Here is a 14,911-nt window from a genome sequence, read left to right as displayed (position 1 = left end):
AATTGTAAATGGAATAGAAAAATGACACTCAGACTTGACAGCATTATAATCAAAGAAAAACGAAGTTCCTTTTCCCATCTCCTTCAGCAAAGACTTCCCAAGGCTCTGGCTTTCTCTCTTAGAATGAATTTTTGAATCTTGCCTGTTGAAGTTTTCGGGAGATCTTGAAATATGACTGTTCGAGGTGCCATGTAATGAGGCAAGTTATCCCTGCAGAAGTTGATAATTTCTTGATCACTAACATTAGAACCATCCTTCAACTTCACAAATGCACAAGGTGTCTGCCCCCAGTGATTATCTGGTCGCGCTACCACTGCTGTTTCAAAAACTGCTGGATGACTATACAAAACTCTTTCCACCTCTACTGTGCTTATGTTTTCTCCACCAGAGATAACGATATCTTTCAATCTGTCCTTAACTTCTATGTAGCCATCAGGATGTTTAACAGCCAAATCACCACTATGAAACCATCCACCTTTAAAAGCTTCTTTTGTTGCTTCTTCATCTTTTAGATATTCACTCATTACAGTATTTCCTCTAAACATAATTTCACCTATTGTTTTACCATCTTCTGGTACTTTCTCCATTGTAAGAGGGTCCATCACATCCACTGCCTCTGAACAAAGATGTTGCACCCCTTGTCTTGCTCTCAATTTGTACTTTTCATTTGGTGGTAAAGAATCCCACTCAGGCCTCCACAAACAATATGTACCTGGACCATATGTCTCTGTTAGTCCATATAAGTGGTGTACTCGAAACCCGAGTTCCTCCATTTTGGAAATGATTTGTGGAGGTGGTGGTGAACCACCTGTCATTATGTTAACACTGTGAGGAAGTGGTTTTCTGTCGCTTACGGGTGAATTCACAAGCATGTTCAGAACAGTCGGTGCCCCACTCATATGTGTGACCTTGTGCTCTGCTATGTTTTCAAATATGTTTTTTGGATAAACCTGTCTGAGGCAAATGCTGGTGCCACCAAGTGCTGCTAGACCCCAAGTCAGGCACCATCCGTTGCAGTGAAACGTTGGGACGGTCCAAAGGTAAACAGGCCATGAACTCATCTCATGAAGCAGAAAGGTAGCAATGGTATTGAGATATGCACCTCTGTGACTGTAAACAACCCCTTTGGGTTGCGACGTTGTTCCAGAAGTATAGTTAACACTAATAGGATCAAATTCACTTGTTGGCCACCTTACAGAGAATTCGCTATTACCACTTTCCAGGAGGCTTTCATATTCGTAAGAATTCGAATTAACAATAGTATGATAAGAATTGTTAGATTCAGAGATCACAACAAGAAGAGGTGGTGTTACTTTTTCATTAGCAAGAATATCTAATGCTCCTTGAGCAAGTTGCAGCAAGTGTTGATCCACAAATATTACCTTTGTTTCAGAATGTTTCAGAAGTACTGATAACATAGCTGAATCATGACGGGTATTCAATGTACAAATAACTGCTCCAGCCATTGGTACTGCAAAATGTAGCTCTTGCATTGCATATACATTTCGAGCCAATGTTGCAACCTACACAAACAATTTCAAAATCTATGAAAATGACAGAGTAAACCATTTAAATTCACAACTTCAACAAGATTGAAGCTAGATTCTAAGGGAACAATTGCCCCAAGTACATATAACTAGACCAAAGGACTCATCTCCCACCAATGAGATGAACTTTCTCTATGATGCATAATAATTATTCATTTCTATTAATCTAATAGAAGTAACAGTCTTATACATCATATTTTCTTTCGAGTTTAACCAAATTTTAATAATTTAAAAATAAACAATGTTAAAAAATCAATATAGAACACAATGAACGGCTACATTTATTTTTAAAGTTATCAAAAATATTTTATAACATAAAGAACAAGAGATAAACCTAATAATTACTTGAAACCTAAAAGAACAAGAAGATTGAGTTATTTCAATAAAATAGTAGTACTTGATAAGAAAGAGATCATACAAGTTACAACCTGTCATCCATAAGTAAAAAAAAAAAAAAAAAAATGAATCCTCAATAATAGTTATATTATTTTTTGGTAATTATAATAGTTGTATTAAAGATCCCCAATTTAGGATCACAAATAAATCTATACAAATTTTAAAAAGTAAGGGTATATAAAATTTTCAAATATAATGTGCGCACGCATGTGTGTCCGCATTAGCTTTTTTTCGAATGAATAATTACAGTTCAATGTCTTTTGCTGATCTAGTTTACAAAATAGCTAGATATTTAACAGAGGTGTATTCAGAGTTTCAGTAAGATAGGTGCATGATTACGAAAAAATGCATCTTAAATATAAATTTTATCGGTTTGATTTTTAGGTTCTTAATATGAACCATTAAATTTTAAAAATTATAGGTCAAAAATATATAATACTACTAGTTTTAAATTTTAATATACACATTTAATTTAATTATATAAAAAATTTACCGTGCTATAAAAATTATAGGTCAAAAATATATAATACGACACCCTCTCTAGATACATCTCAGCTAACAAATACTATATAAAAAAAAAAAGTGCGGATTACATTGGATTTTTCCTATCATCCATCAATTATAATTGCACAACTTAATCCCACTACGCAACGCCTACCCCATACATAGTTGCTGCGCCATTCTACCAATGGTCTAAGACATAGCATTATAAATGCTAACTTGCTGTGTTCCCACTACATTGTTGTTCCATTCTACCAATATTTCAAGACATAGCATTATAAATGCTAACTTGTTGGTGTCCTCCGCCTATGTAGTACAAAGTTATCTATGATATTACACCGATTCGATTTGATTATTTTTAAAGTTAAATTAAATTAATTGAGTCATTAAAATATAATTTAGATATTTATAAATTACATAAAAAGTACTATAAAGTCATCCATATTAATATGGTAACAAATATTTCTTAAAATATTGGCTAAAGTTCATGTACGTAATATAACTCTTAAAAAACGAAACGTGATAACTATCTATATATTTAAAATAAATCATTCTCACCCAACATATCATGAAAATTTTATACTTACATTTTCTATAAGATAATATCCATAACTAAGCATATTAAACGTAGAGAAAATTTTAATTATACATACAAAGCTCTTATAAATAAATATTTTAAATTATAAATATATTTATAAGTTTAATGTGAAAGAAAGTTATAATCAATAATTGATAGTATATCTTAATAGGTATTTGTGGTATTTATAATTTTAATAGGTATTTGTGGTGTTTATAATTTTAATGTATCTTTTAACAATTATATTTTAACATGCTTTTACTTGATTTTATATTTTCAAATAAATATCATTTAATAACTTATAATAGAGATATTATATCATTTTTAATGCTTGTAAAAAAATAATATATCAATTGCATATACAAGTAAAAATTATTTATTTATCATTTTATATAATTCTATCAAGAAAGCAATTAAATTTCACATTTATAAGGTATAAAATCTTTTTTTTCTACTTAAAAATAGTGCTTGACTTATTCAAGAATACACAATTTAATATAAAATAATATTGAATCAAAATTGATTATATTTATGATAGATATTTTTTTTGTTAGATAAATAATTAGCCATATAATTTTATTTTTTTGTATCTTTCAAATCAAAAAATAAAATGAAAAAAATGGCATAATTGATTTTTAGTGAGATTAAATATAACCAGATATAAGTTTAAAATATTGATTATGACATTTGTGGTTATGTTCCAATACCGTATTAAATTTATATGATCGTAAAAATGATTTAACATAAAAGTAAAGTAAATATTTAACAAGAATTTCATTTTAATGTCATTTTCAATTTTTATATTATTATAATTTTTAATTTTGGTAAATATATTTTTAAGAAAATATTTCTCGAGGACTCCAAATTTTATAAAATCCCTAGATTCCAAGAAAATATTTCAATTAAATTATATCAAAAAAAAATTCAAATATTATTTCCAAGTAAATTCCTCAAAAAATCTCCAACAAAATTTACAATTATAAATTTCCTAAGTAATTCTTCAAGTAAGAAAATTTCCAAGTAAATTTCTAAGAAATAAATCCCCAAAAAAATTCGTAAAACATGAATTCCCGGATAATACCACATATAAAAATATTTCTAGATAAATTTTCAAGTAATTATTCTTAGCTAAATCTACAAATAAGTTTATTTAGGGATTTTCTCGCAAACAAATAAAAAAAATTACTTTTTTTCATTACTTGCGAATTTACCTATGAATATGATATTTGCAAATTATTTTCCCCAAATAATTCCCTAGGTAATAGTTTTGTGAAAATGACATCAATTTTTCTAGAAAAATATTTTCCGCGGATAAAAAAGTCATTTCCGTATGAAAATTCATAGGAAATTTCTGCAGAAATAATCCTTTGCAGATAATTTAAAGTTTTGTAGTAGCGATAGATTGTATATATATATTTGGATATAAGTTGGTACACATGCACTTCATTTTTAGTAATGTTAATGAGTTAGAATTTAGAAATTAAGCTTACCATATCCCCACGAGAAATGCCAAGCTCAGACAAAGCAGAAGCAAGTTTTATGCATCTATCATATGTCTCTTCCCAATTATACTTCACAGAAGTTCCATCAATAATTGAAGTTCTTCCTCTAAACGCATTTGCTGCTCTCTCCAAAAAACTTATAGGTGTCAATGGAACATAGTTTACAGCTGAACATTTAAGTAAACCCTCCATAGATTCAGTTTGAAGATCCATCGATACCTGCATACACATATAATGGCGACGTCTCTGATTACTTGTGCCTTGAATTTGTACTGAATTTATACTACACATAAAATTTCTTGTTACGCCTGAGTAACTCATGATGAAGGTAATAATGGCGTTCGATCGCTGAGAAAAGTAATATTGAAGATTAACAATTTGAGAAATTCACATTTTAATAGCAAAGTGAAGATAAGATTACAGTTGGCAAAACAAAGAAAACTTGAATTATTATAAAGTATTTGTTATTTCTTCATCGTGATGATAATGCCCAGTATTATACAGTAGCAATTAAAGCTCAAACGTGGGCTTAACCCGGATAAGTTGGGATTATGCAATCGATAAGTCAACCAGAGTTTATGTAATCTAAACATTGCGTTTCACCAAAATCAAATGAGAAAAACTTATTAACAAGGTTGTGGTGGGGTGGTAATTAAGTACTCTTTCATTTTAAATCAAGGATGTCGGGTTTCAGTTTCCTTATGTGTCGTCTTTGTTAGAGAACGTTTTAGCTTTCAATGTGGGACTTTTCCGTGTAAATCCAGATTTAATAGGACTTCAATATGAGTACCGGACATCAGAAAACCCAAAAAAAATAAGAAAAACTTTGCGTGAATAAAACCCTTACATCACTATTTTTTAATGTCTCGTTTTAAGCGAAATGGCGATATTACGTACGTCCACTTGAACAGATTTAATTAGGAGAAATAGTGATTTTAATTTCTGTATTATTGCATAATTTTAATTTTAGTTCATGTGTTATTATTTGATTATGCACATTTAACCTTCAACTATTTAAAGTGTGTGGTTTTAGTCCTTGAAACTAACAAAATATAACTGAATCATTTTAAAATATATAAAATAAATTAAAGGGTCAGTGATTCTTAAGACTTGAAGAATTTTGTGTAATTTATATTATTTAAAATAATTATTCTAATTGTATATTTTTTAAAAATATATAAAATAAAATTTGAATTTTATATACGTAATTCTTCAAGCATTTACAATCATCAACCCTTTATTTTATTTTATTTTCAAATAATCATTTTGTTAAATAGTTAACTTTTGTTAACTTGAAGGACCAAAATCGCCCACTTCAATTAATTGAAAGTTAATTGTGAATAGTCAAATAACACAGATTAAAATTAGAATTATACAAAAAATATAGGGATTAAAATCACTATTTCCCCATTTAATTAATTAAAATATCAGAAAAGGTGCATCTTAGATTTGGTCTTCTCTTGAAGTGGAAAACAACGAACAGAAACAATAACAAAAGGGATAAAAAGGGTAAGGTACGAGTCACTTCACCAACCACGGAAAAATAAATATTTAAAAAACAAAGGAATGAAATGACAACGAAAGAGAGAAATAAAGAAAGAGTCAAAGAGATTCCACTACACATGGCAGAATAAAATAAAAACAGATCTCAAATTAGGGGTGTTCACGGGTTTGTTTGAGTCGGTTATTGGTCAAAATCAAAATCAAACCAACTTAATCGGTTTTAAAATTATCAAAACCAAACCAAACCAAATATAATATACATTTATCGGTTTGGTTGTTTTCGGTTTTGGTTTGGTTTGGTTCGGTTATTCGGTTATTAATCATACATAAAAATAAAAGAAACAATTCATTCAAAACGTGAAAAAAGTGACAACAATCCATTCAAACGAAAAATAGTTAGAATGACTGGCATTACAGAATTTTCGATCATTGGATTTAATGAATAAAACTTCAAAATTCACTATTTTTGCATAGAAGAAAGAGACAATGACATTTTCAGTCCCACAAAGAATTTCCATAGACACTCATATACATGAAACCAATAAGAAAAATGTTCTCACCTTGGATATTTTTTCTTTCATATGAAATTATAAATAAATTTTGATGAAACATATATAAAATCTTTAAAATTGTTTATGAATATAATATATTATGTATGTATAATAATAAAATTTATGTATATAACTTGTTGGTTTGGTTCGGTTCGGTTATTTCTTCGGGTTTTTTTGAGCAAAACCATAACCAAATCAAATACTATCGGTTCTTAACAATCTAAAGCCAAACCAAACCAAAACCCAAATTAAATCGGTTCATTTAATCAGTTTGGTTTGGTTTTTCGGTTTGGATCAGTTTTTATCCAAACCATGAACACCCCTATCTCAAATAAATACAAAATGAAGAAGAAGAGGGCATGTGTTACCACTACTCACACAGAAATAAAAAATTAAAATATCAAAGATCAGAGAAATTAAACACAAAAAAATAGGTCACAATATATCACCACGAAGCAAAATTCCTTCAAGTAATATGGACAAAGCAAAAAGTGATCTTTTACAGGTTCTTATGCACAGGGCAGGGACAGCAGTCATGCATCCATTTTGAATTATTAACCAATGACAAAGATAATTAGAATAGTAGCAGCAAATATTCTCAGAAAGTTAAAACAAAATTGCAGCTGTGCAAAAAAAAAGGCCAAGTAGATCTCTGGACAGTGAATAATTCTCCTAAAAACTTGACGAGTGTCATTGCCGATTAGTCTAAAGCAGCTATAATTGCATCAACAACTTCTTGGGTGGTGCTATCCCCTCCAACATCCTTTGTCCTGAATTTTCCCTCTTCTATTACATGTCTTACAGCAGTTTCTAAACGATCAGCAAATGACGGAAATTCAAGATGTCTCAGCATCATTGCTGACGACAGAAGAAGTGCCACTGGATTTGCTTTCTTAAGCTTCAATATCTTTTCGTTGCCGACATTCCCAGCTGAAGCACCTTGCTCAAAAACTGCTTGATCGGCGCCAACATTACCTGAGAAAACAACAGTCCTACATTATGTCTCATACATTGCCTAATTCTTGAGGAGGAAACGTTGAGAATATTCTAATTGTTCCCTGAGAAACACTATAAATGATCTGTAGAATAGAGAAGGACGAGGCATTTAATCTTTCTTCCAACAAATAAAGTGTGAACAAGTACTGATGAGCATAGTGGTGATGTCTCGCGAGAAGTAGCAAGCACTCACAAAAAGGGTTCTACTGCATTTTGTTAAGTATTAGCAACTAGTCTGAGCTGTCCCCTATAAGCAAAAGGGCATTAACCAATTCAGGAACCAACCAGTGAACATCTCATAATCAAATGGATATCATTATACTGGAAGCTTCTTTATCAACACTTCTACTCACAGTCACGGAGGAGGGGGGAAAGAAGCGATGTAGAGGCTTGACGTCAAGCATCACAATTGTTCACCCGCACCAGCCCCAATGGAAAGTTGGAACTTACAAAGTCCTTTCAAGAGATATTGAAACCACAAAAATAATTGACCAGCTGCATTTATATTGGACATGCTAACTGAGTAAGCCAACAGAGAAGTTTGGAAAAACATAAAGATACATCCAAAAGAAAAATGAAGAGAAAATGCAACACTGAACAAGGTAATTGAGCTGCAGTAGTGAAATCCCACTAGTGGGGTTTGGGGAGGGTAAAGTATATGCAGACCTTACCCCCTACCTCATGGAGGTAGAGAGGTTGTTTCCGAAATATCCTTGACTCAAGGAATGCATATCAAAGAAGTATCGAAGAGAAAATACAAAGTAAAAAAGACATAGCAAATAATAATGAAAGCATTATATAGCATTTAACAACCGCAAAAAAAGAACAAAATAATGTGAAAACTGAGGCACAAGAAAAAACAGGTAGTAACAGAAATTGGAGGACAAGACACTATGCAGATAATGCTAATACTATCCACAGTGAATATGTGTCGTTCACCTTAGTTACCCATGTTCTGAGCCTTCTCTAAACCTCCAACAAATGAGAGACCTAGGTTATGTGAGCTCCGGTTTTCAAATTAAACATTTGCTACGATGACCTAATCCCTAGTGTACCAAATTTCTTATATTGAAATTCTGTTATCCTCCTCTACTAAATTTTGTATGACTTCAGCTATTTTCTAGCCCTTAGATAATCAACCTCTGCAAAAGACTTCTCTGTTCTAACCTAATGTGCATAAGGTTGTCTAAATCTGATACTCTTGACCGTTGAATTTTCTGTAGTTAGGTTATGTCTTCGCAGTCTGAGTCTGCTTAACCTATGGCATGACTGTGTCCGGCCTCCTTTTGCCTAGCACTAATCAAATGAGAACACACCGAGTAAGTGGTAGCTATAGTTGTAATCTCAATCTGCAACGATTTCCACTACCTCTGCCTTGATTTCCCAGATCTAATGTCAATCAGGTTATACTGAAGTCCAACAGATGATGTGCCCATCCACTGTATTTCTTTTTCTTTTCAAGTACCTCAAGTTCTGTAAGATATGATTCTTCTATCCATTTAGAGAGTTTATTGGATCAATTTTCCATTCTTATTGCAGTATAGCTAGACTTAAGCTACCAAGAAATCAAACTACAAAGGAGTTTGTTCATTTAGCAGCCAGAAAGTTTAACAGGTTTTGATCACCAGAATTATGTTTGATGAAATGTGAGCTACATACTAGACGTATCTTAACTTAGTGAAAATCTTAAGATCAAATAGTCATCTATAGACCAAAAAAAGACAGCTAATGCCAGCCAAAGTCAACAACTTAGCATAATAGAGAGATGTAAATAATTCAATATATATATATATATATATATCAGAAAATTTTACCTCCTGGCATGACTCCTGTGCCACCAGCTATGCCAGCAGCCGTATTTGCAATCAAATTTCCATAGAGGTTGGGAGTCACCTACATAATTGCAATTTGTTGTACTTCAGCAACAAGCTTATCAGCGATGTATCAAAATGAGGAAAGACGTTAATAAAAAGAGGCAGAATAAAACACTAAAGCTTGCTTCTGGACCGATGCAGGAAAGCTGATGACTCTTAATCTACAAAACTCACCATGAGAAAGACATGGGGGAGATACCTGCCTTAGCTAATCTTAAATGTTTTTCCATCCATACTTTCTCAGTGATATCCTATTTTTCATAAGGTAAGCTTTTATAGATGTATGACAAGCAACAAGGGCATGCTGGAGCATTGAACCAGTTACAAGCTTCGGTCAGTTAAAACAGAGTGTGTAAGGAGTTAAAAAAGGTAATGCACGGCCCCACATTCTGAGTAACATTTATATTTGCCATGTTATCCAAAAAGAAGGCAAAAGTATACATTTAAATTTAAGACTATGTACATTCTCTTGTTTGTGTTAAAAAATATCCTCTCTCTCTGGGTAGTCCACCAAATAGCTGCCGGGATACCATTCCATAATCCCCTTTCTCTTAAGTTGCACTGAGTGAGGCAAGCATTTTTTCCCACCAATCAAGCTCACTGATTCATACTAATAGTTTCTTACACTTCGATTATTGTATTATTTTGTTGTATTTTACTGTTCAGCATGCTTTGTTATACTTTCATATCCATTGCTTATTTTTTATGGATTGATTTGATTTGTTTTTGCTTGAGCTGCGGGTCTATAGGGAACACCCTCTCTACCGCTAAGGTAGGGGTAAGGTTTGCGTACACTCTACCCTCCCCTCCCCAGACCCTACTTTGTGGGACTACATTGGGTGTGTTGTTGTAGTCAAGCTCGCTGATCCATATTATTTACAAGAGAATCAAAGAGGACGCTCGGAAATCCCAGGTGCAAGATTATCCAAGTTGTAGAAGGAGAAGGAAAAAGACTTTTAATATTTTTGCTGACATTGTCATTTGGACTTTGTTATTTCATCACATCACTTGTCTCGACCATTACCAGTAAGAACACAAAATAAAAGGTCAAAGTAGATGCTAGAGACACCCTGCCAAGGGTAGGCCCTTTGAATACGTAAGGAACTCTGTGAAGATACAGTTTCCAATATCATTTGTGTGTCGTTAATCCATAGCCAAGTACCATATGAACTAGTCTCATAGCATCTTCAAGGAATTCTTGAACTTCAAAAGTCAAGCTAATTATCCAACTACACACAAACAACAGACAGGACAAGCTCTCAGTATGCCCATCCTCTCCTCAATGACTACACAAGATTGATAGCACTCACCATTAGACTTCATTTTGTGATACACTTATCTGACACCATTAGATATCAGATGTATAAAGGAAGCTAGAATTTAAGGACTTAGTAAAGAGAAAAGACAAGGAAGCATATCCCCATACCATGACATCAAATTGCTCTGGCCTTGAGACAAGTTGCATGCAGCAATTATCCACAATAATCTCCTCATACTGTATTTCTGGATATTTAGCTGCAATTTCCCTACAGGATTCTAAGAATAGACCATCTGCAAGTTTCATAATGTTGGCTTTGTGCACAGCTGTGACCTTCTTTCTTTTGTTCACATCAGCATACTCAAACGCAAATTTTGCTATTCGTTCTGAGCAATATTTTGTTATCACCTGGAAAGGAAAACATGAAAGTATAGGATAAAGCAAGTTGTGGAACAGGAAAACTTTACAGACGATTCGATATAATAAGAACCACAAAGGAAAATTGGTGAAGAGAAAAAACAACTCCTTTTCTTAGAAGAGTCAAGAAACGAGCATAATAAGAATATCATTAAACCACATACGCCGAAATTGGTAATGTTACAAAAGAAAGAATTTTATAAAGAAAATAGCACATGTCCATCTTGCTAAGCTGGCCCATTTCTCTAACGTTGTGACCAGGTAAAGATAAGCTCTAACTGTGCAATTCTTCCTCACGCACAAACCAGGATCAAACAGGTTCAACTGCAACTGACAATCCGTACACTTCACTCGAGATTACATCATCTATCAAGCGTATTCTATAAATGGTAATAATGTCAAGGATACATAAAATGAAGAAGATATGCAATGCTTCTGAAAAATTGCACTCTCCAGCAGAAGGATGGAGCGCAAAAGGTACTCCCTATTTAATCAAACAATGTGCACTGTGCCCAACATGGGGCCTGCCATAGCAGCCATACTAACCTATTAAGGAATCAGTGCTTTGTTGTGCCCCTTACTGTCATACATAGGACCTTGTGCACACTACCCAACAAAGGGGCTAAACATGACTATGATCTAAATCTTCAAGGATAAGTGCACATTTGGAACACCACATAGTTGCATCCTTTTAGCAATTTGAGAGTACCCAAATGTACATGAGAGCCATCTACACGTCCAATCCTACTTTAAAAGGTAAATGATCCCATTTTTTAGATACAGTAAAGTTGGATACAACAACAAGAACTATGCCCAATCCCATACTAACATGAGTTGGCTATATAATCCATCCGAACCATCTGGACCCATTTCATTGCAATAGTCAATAAAGACTCCTGAAAAACACCTAAAGTTGTACCAGCATGACTCTAGGTATTTTGGCATCCTTGTGTTTGTCTTAGCTAAACACACATGCCTATTAAGAGAGGTCTTTTGGACAGCTTCCTAGGTTGTCATTTTCTTAACACATTCAATATTCACCAAAATTTAAATTCAATACGGGGAAAGTTTCCACAAAGGCAGAATTAAGCAAAAGATTATGAATCTAACAGACTCACCTCACATACTAAAATAACAAAGGTCTCAAAATGAAAATTGCAGTACCTTAAGGCTCTCAACGACACCAGGAACAACCTCGTGCTCAAGGCCAGCATACTCTCCCTCAGTGTTCTCCCTAATCACAACAATATCCACATCTTCATGCCGCGTAGGCAACCCTGGCAGAGTAAAACAATGCACAATGGAAGCGTACAAATCAAGCTCTTTCCTCATTTGCACATTTAGCGAACTAACACCTCCGCCAACCGGAGTTTTTAACCCTCCTTTCAGACAAACCTTATTCTTCTTAATCGAATCAATTACTTCCTTCGGTATACACTTCATATCACCACGCACTTCGTATCGCTCAAAGTAAACAGGTGCCTTCATCGCCTGCATCACTTGTTCGACTGAATCGGTTACCAGTGGACCAACGCCATCGCCTGGGATCAGCGTGACGGCTCGCGGCGAAGCGCTAGAGGTGAAACAACGATTGGTCGATTGTTGGATGAGTTGTTTTAGGATAGGAAAGGATTTCCGAGCCATAGCTATTTGATTTTGATTTGAGTTGAATTCTTCAGATTGATAATGGCTTTAAGTCGCCATGAAAGGGCAGGGAAGAGAGTCGTAGTAGGCGAAGGAAAAAGGAGAAGAAGAAAAGCAAGTGAACGAGAGTGGTATGGTAGCAATGCGCGCCACATTTTGCGTGAACCGCTGAAGAATAGCTGGTTCATCTGATTCTTCTGACCAAACACCCACCTCATGTACTCATGGTTCATGGACTTCCGATTTCTACATTTAAATTTTTTTTAAAAAATCCTAAATTATATATATATATATTATACTTTTAAAAATATTTAAATTATTAATTATTATGATTTATAGTATTTTTTTTATAATTTTAAAATATATAAATTTCCTCTCAAAAGAATGATTTTTTTATGTCTTAAGCCACAATTAAAATGAAATCATTCAATTCCGGAAATTTAAAATGTGTCACATAAAATTAGGACATTAAGTAATTTGAACATTCGAGAACATAATTTAAATCATATTTTTTATTACTATCCTTTGTGAAATCATAAATATAACTTTGCAACTCCTAAAAAATATAAAACTTCATTAGAAGAAAGGGTAAATATGGAAAAAAATCACATTCATTTTAAACTTTGAACAATTTAATTATTTTGAACAATGAAAAAAAACCTTCAAAAATTCACTTAATATGAAATGAAGGGGTGGATCACAAGTTTTTTTAAAAATAAAAAATAAAAAATCATGCACCATTAAAACATTTCATATAAATTAAAATGAAACAAGTACTTAATTGTTTAACAACCAAATGTAATATATATCACTGCCATTTATTTAGGAAAGTTCAAATTTATCAATATAGTATTTGAAATTGTTCAAATGTATCTTCCGTTACATTTTTTGTATGTTCATATTCTTTCATATAGTTCTGTATTTGCTCTTTGACATTAATAACACTCCAGCGTGAATTATCGACTATATATGTTCAAAAAAAAGTTAAAATCTATCTCTCAACTTTTGATTTGATTATGATTTAGAGTGACTACATCTTAAAATTAAGTAGAGCTAGTAAATTGAGTTTCTTTGATGAAAAAGTAGTTGTTGATTGAGCGTTAATTGCCCCTGCTAGTTGGGTCACAAAACCTTTTGCTTGACCCATTAGATTCACGGCCCAAAGAACAACTTTTTTAGCAACGTTGACGCTTCGGACACCATATATTTGCCAATAATATGTTAAATGAACAATAATGTACAACTCAATTGAAGAAAAAAAAAACACTAATGTGATTGAAAATCAATGTCTGATAATTCAGAGGCGAAGTTAGAAGATTAGGGATGTGTTTGGTATGAAGGAAAATATTTTTCGAAAAATGTTTTCCAATTTTCTCATGTTTGGTTGGGTTAAATGTTTTCCAAATCAACTCATTTTCCTCAAATTTAAGGAAATGACTTCCCTTCAAAACTTAAGGAAAACATTTTCCAAAACTCTCTTCCAACTTCAAAATTTAAGTTTGTTATTAAAAAATATTTTCAACTTCAAAATTTCATTTTTTCACCCTACCCTCGACCCCCCCCCCGACCTCCTACCCAGCCCCCCCACCCGCCCCACCCCCTACCAGTCCCCCTCCAAAAAAAAAATTAAGTTTGTGTTTAAAAACTATTTTCAATAGAATTGGCGCGCAATTCGATCTTCCAATTCAATTATTTTTTAAAAAGATCTTTAATTTATATATTCTTCTATAATTTTTTTATCACTTAAAAGTTTTTAATCTTCTATAAATACTCGTGTAGTGTACTTATAAGTGAAGAAAAAAAACAATTATTTTTCTTAATAGGAAGTAAAGAAAGAAAAGAATTTCAAGAAATTTTGTATATGTTTTGAGCATATATATATATAATCTTTTTGAAACCTATTTTTTTTAAAGAAAAAGAACCATAAATGCATATATAGATATACTTATTTTAAAAAAAAGAACCACAAAGTTCATTGTCTATATCGATTTTCCGAACATTGAGACTAAATGAATCATAAGAAATTTGGAGAAAAACATCATTATACTATTTTTTAAACAAACCAAAAAATATTATAAATTATTTTACTAAAATTTTAAAACTATTTAATTTGACAATCGTTATATGTATTTGGAGCTTGTGTTC

The 14,911-nt window shown here is 32.6% G+C and overlaps 3 protein-coding genes across 4 annotated transcripts in view; 1 reads left to right on the top strand and 2 right to left on the bottom strand.

Annotated features, from left to right (window-relative positions):
* Positions 1-14,911, top strand: part of LOC125822796 (catalase isozyme 2) — a 184,115-nt gene that overhangs the window by 53,002 nt on the left and 116,202 nt on the right. The window lies entirely within an intron of this gene.
* On the bottom strand, positions 80-4,844 carry LOC125822791 (butanoate--CoA ligase AAE1-like). Its single transcript, XM_049502253.1, has 2 exons — positions 4,512-4,844; positions 80-1,523 (listed from the first exon to the last, which is right to left on the bottom strand). Exons 1-2 carry the CDS (start codon positions 4,842-4,844, stop codon positions 84-86), a joined length of 1,773 nt encoding a protein of 590 aa, XP_049358210.1. The 3' UTR covers positions 80-83.
* On the bottom strand, positions 7,021-12,995 carry LOC125822810 (isocitrate dehydrogenase [NAD] regulatory subunit 1, mitochondrial-like). Of its 2 annotated transcripts, none has more exons than XM_049502269.1 (4): positions 12,287-12,995; positions 10,874-11,113; positions 9,388-9,466; positions 7,021-7,552 (listed from the first exon to the last, which is right to left on the bottom strand). In XM_049502269.1, the coding sequence occupies exons 1-4, from the start codon at positions 12,764-12,766 to the stop codon at positions 7,278-7,280; spliced, it is 1,074 nt and encodes a 357-aa protein (XP_049358226.1). In that variant the 5' UTR covers positions 12,767-12,995; the 3' UTR covers positions 7,021-7,277. The 2 variants fall into 2 exon arrangements, with proteins under 2 accessions (XP_049358226.1, XP_049358227.1); XM_049502270.1 differs by lacking the exon at positions 7,021-7,552 and adding an exon at positions 7,645-8,068 and having other exon boundaries at positions 12,287-12,927.

The sequence above is a fragment of the Solanum verrucosum genome, unplaced genomic scaffold (genome assembly GCF_900185275.1).
Source record: "Solanum verrucosum unplaced genomic scaffold, falcon-dt-bn FXZP01000103.1, whole genome shotgun sequence".
Taxonomy (NCBI): Eukaryota; Viridiplantae; Streptophyta; class Magnoliopsida; order Solanales; family Solanaceae; genus Solanum; species Solanum verrucosum.
This window is presented reverse-complemented; position numbering and strand designations above follow the sequence as displayed.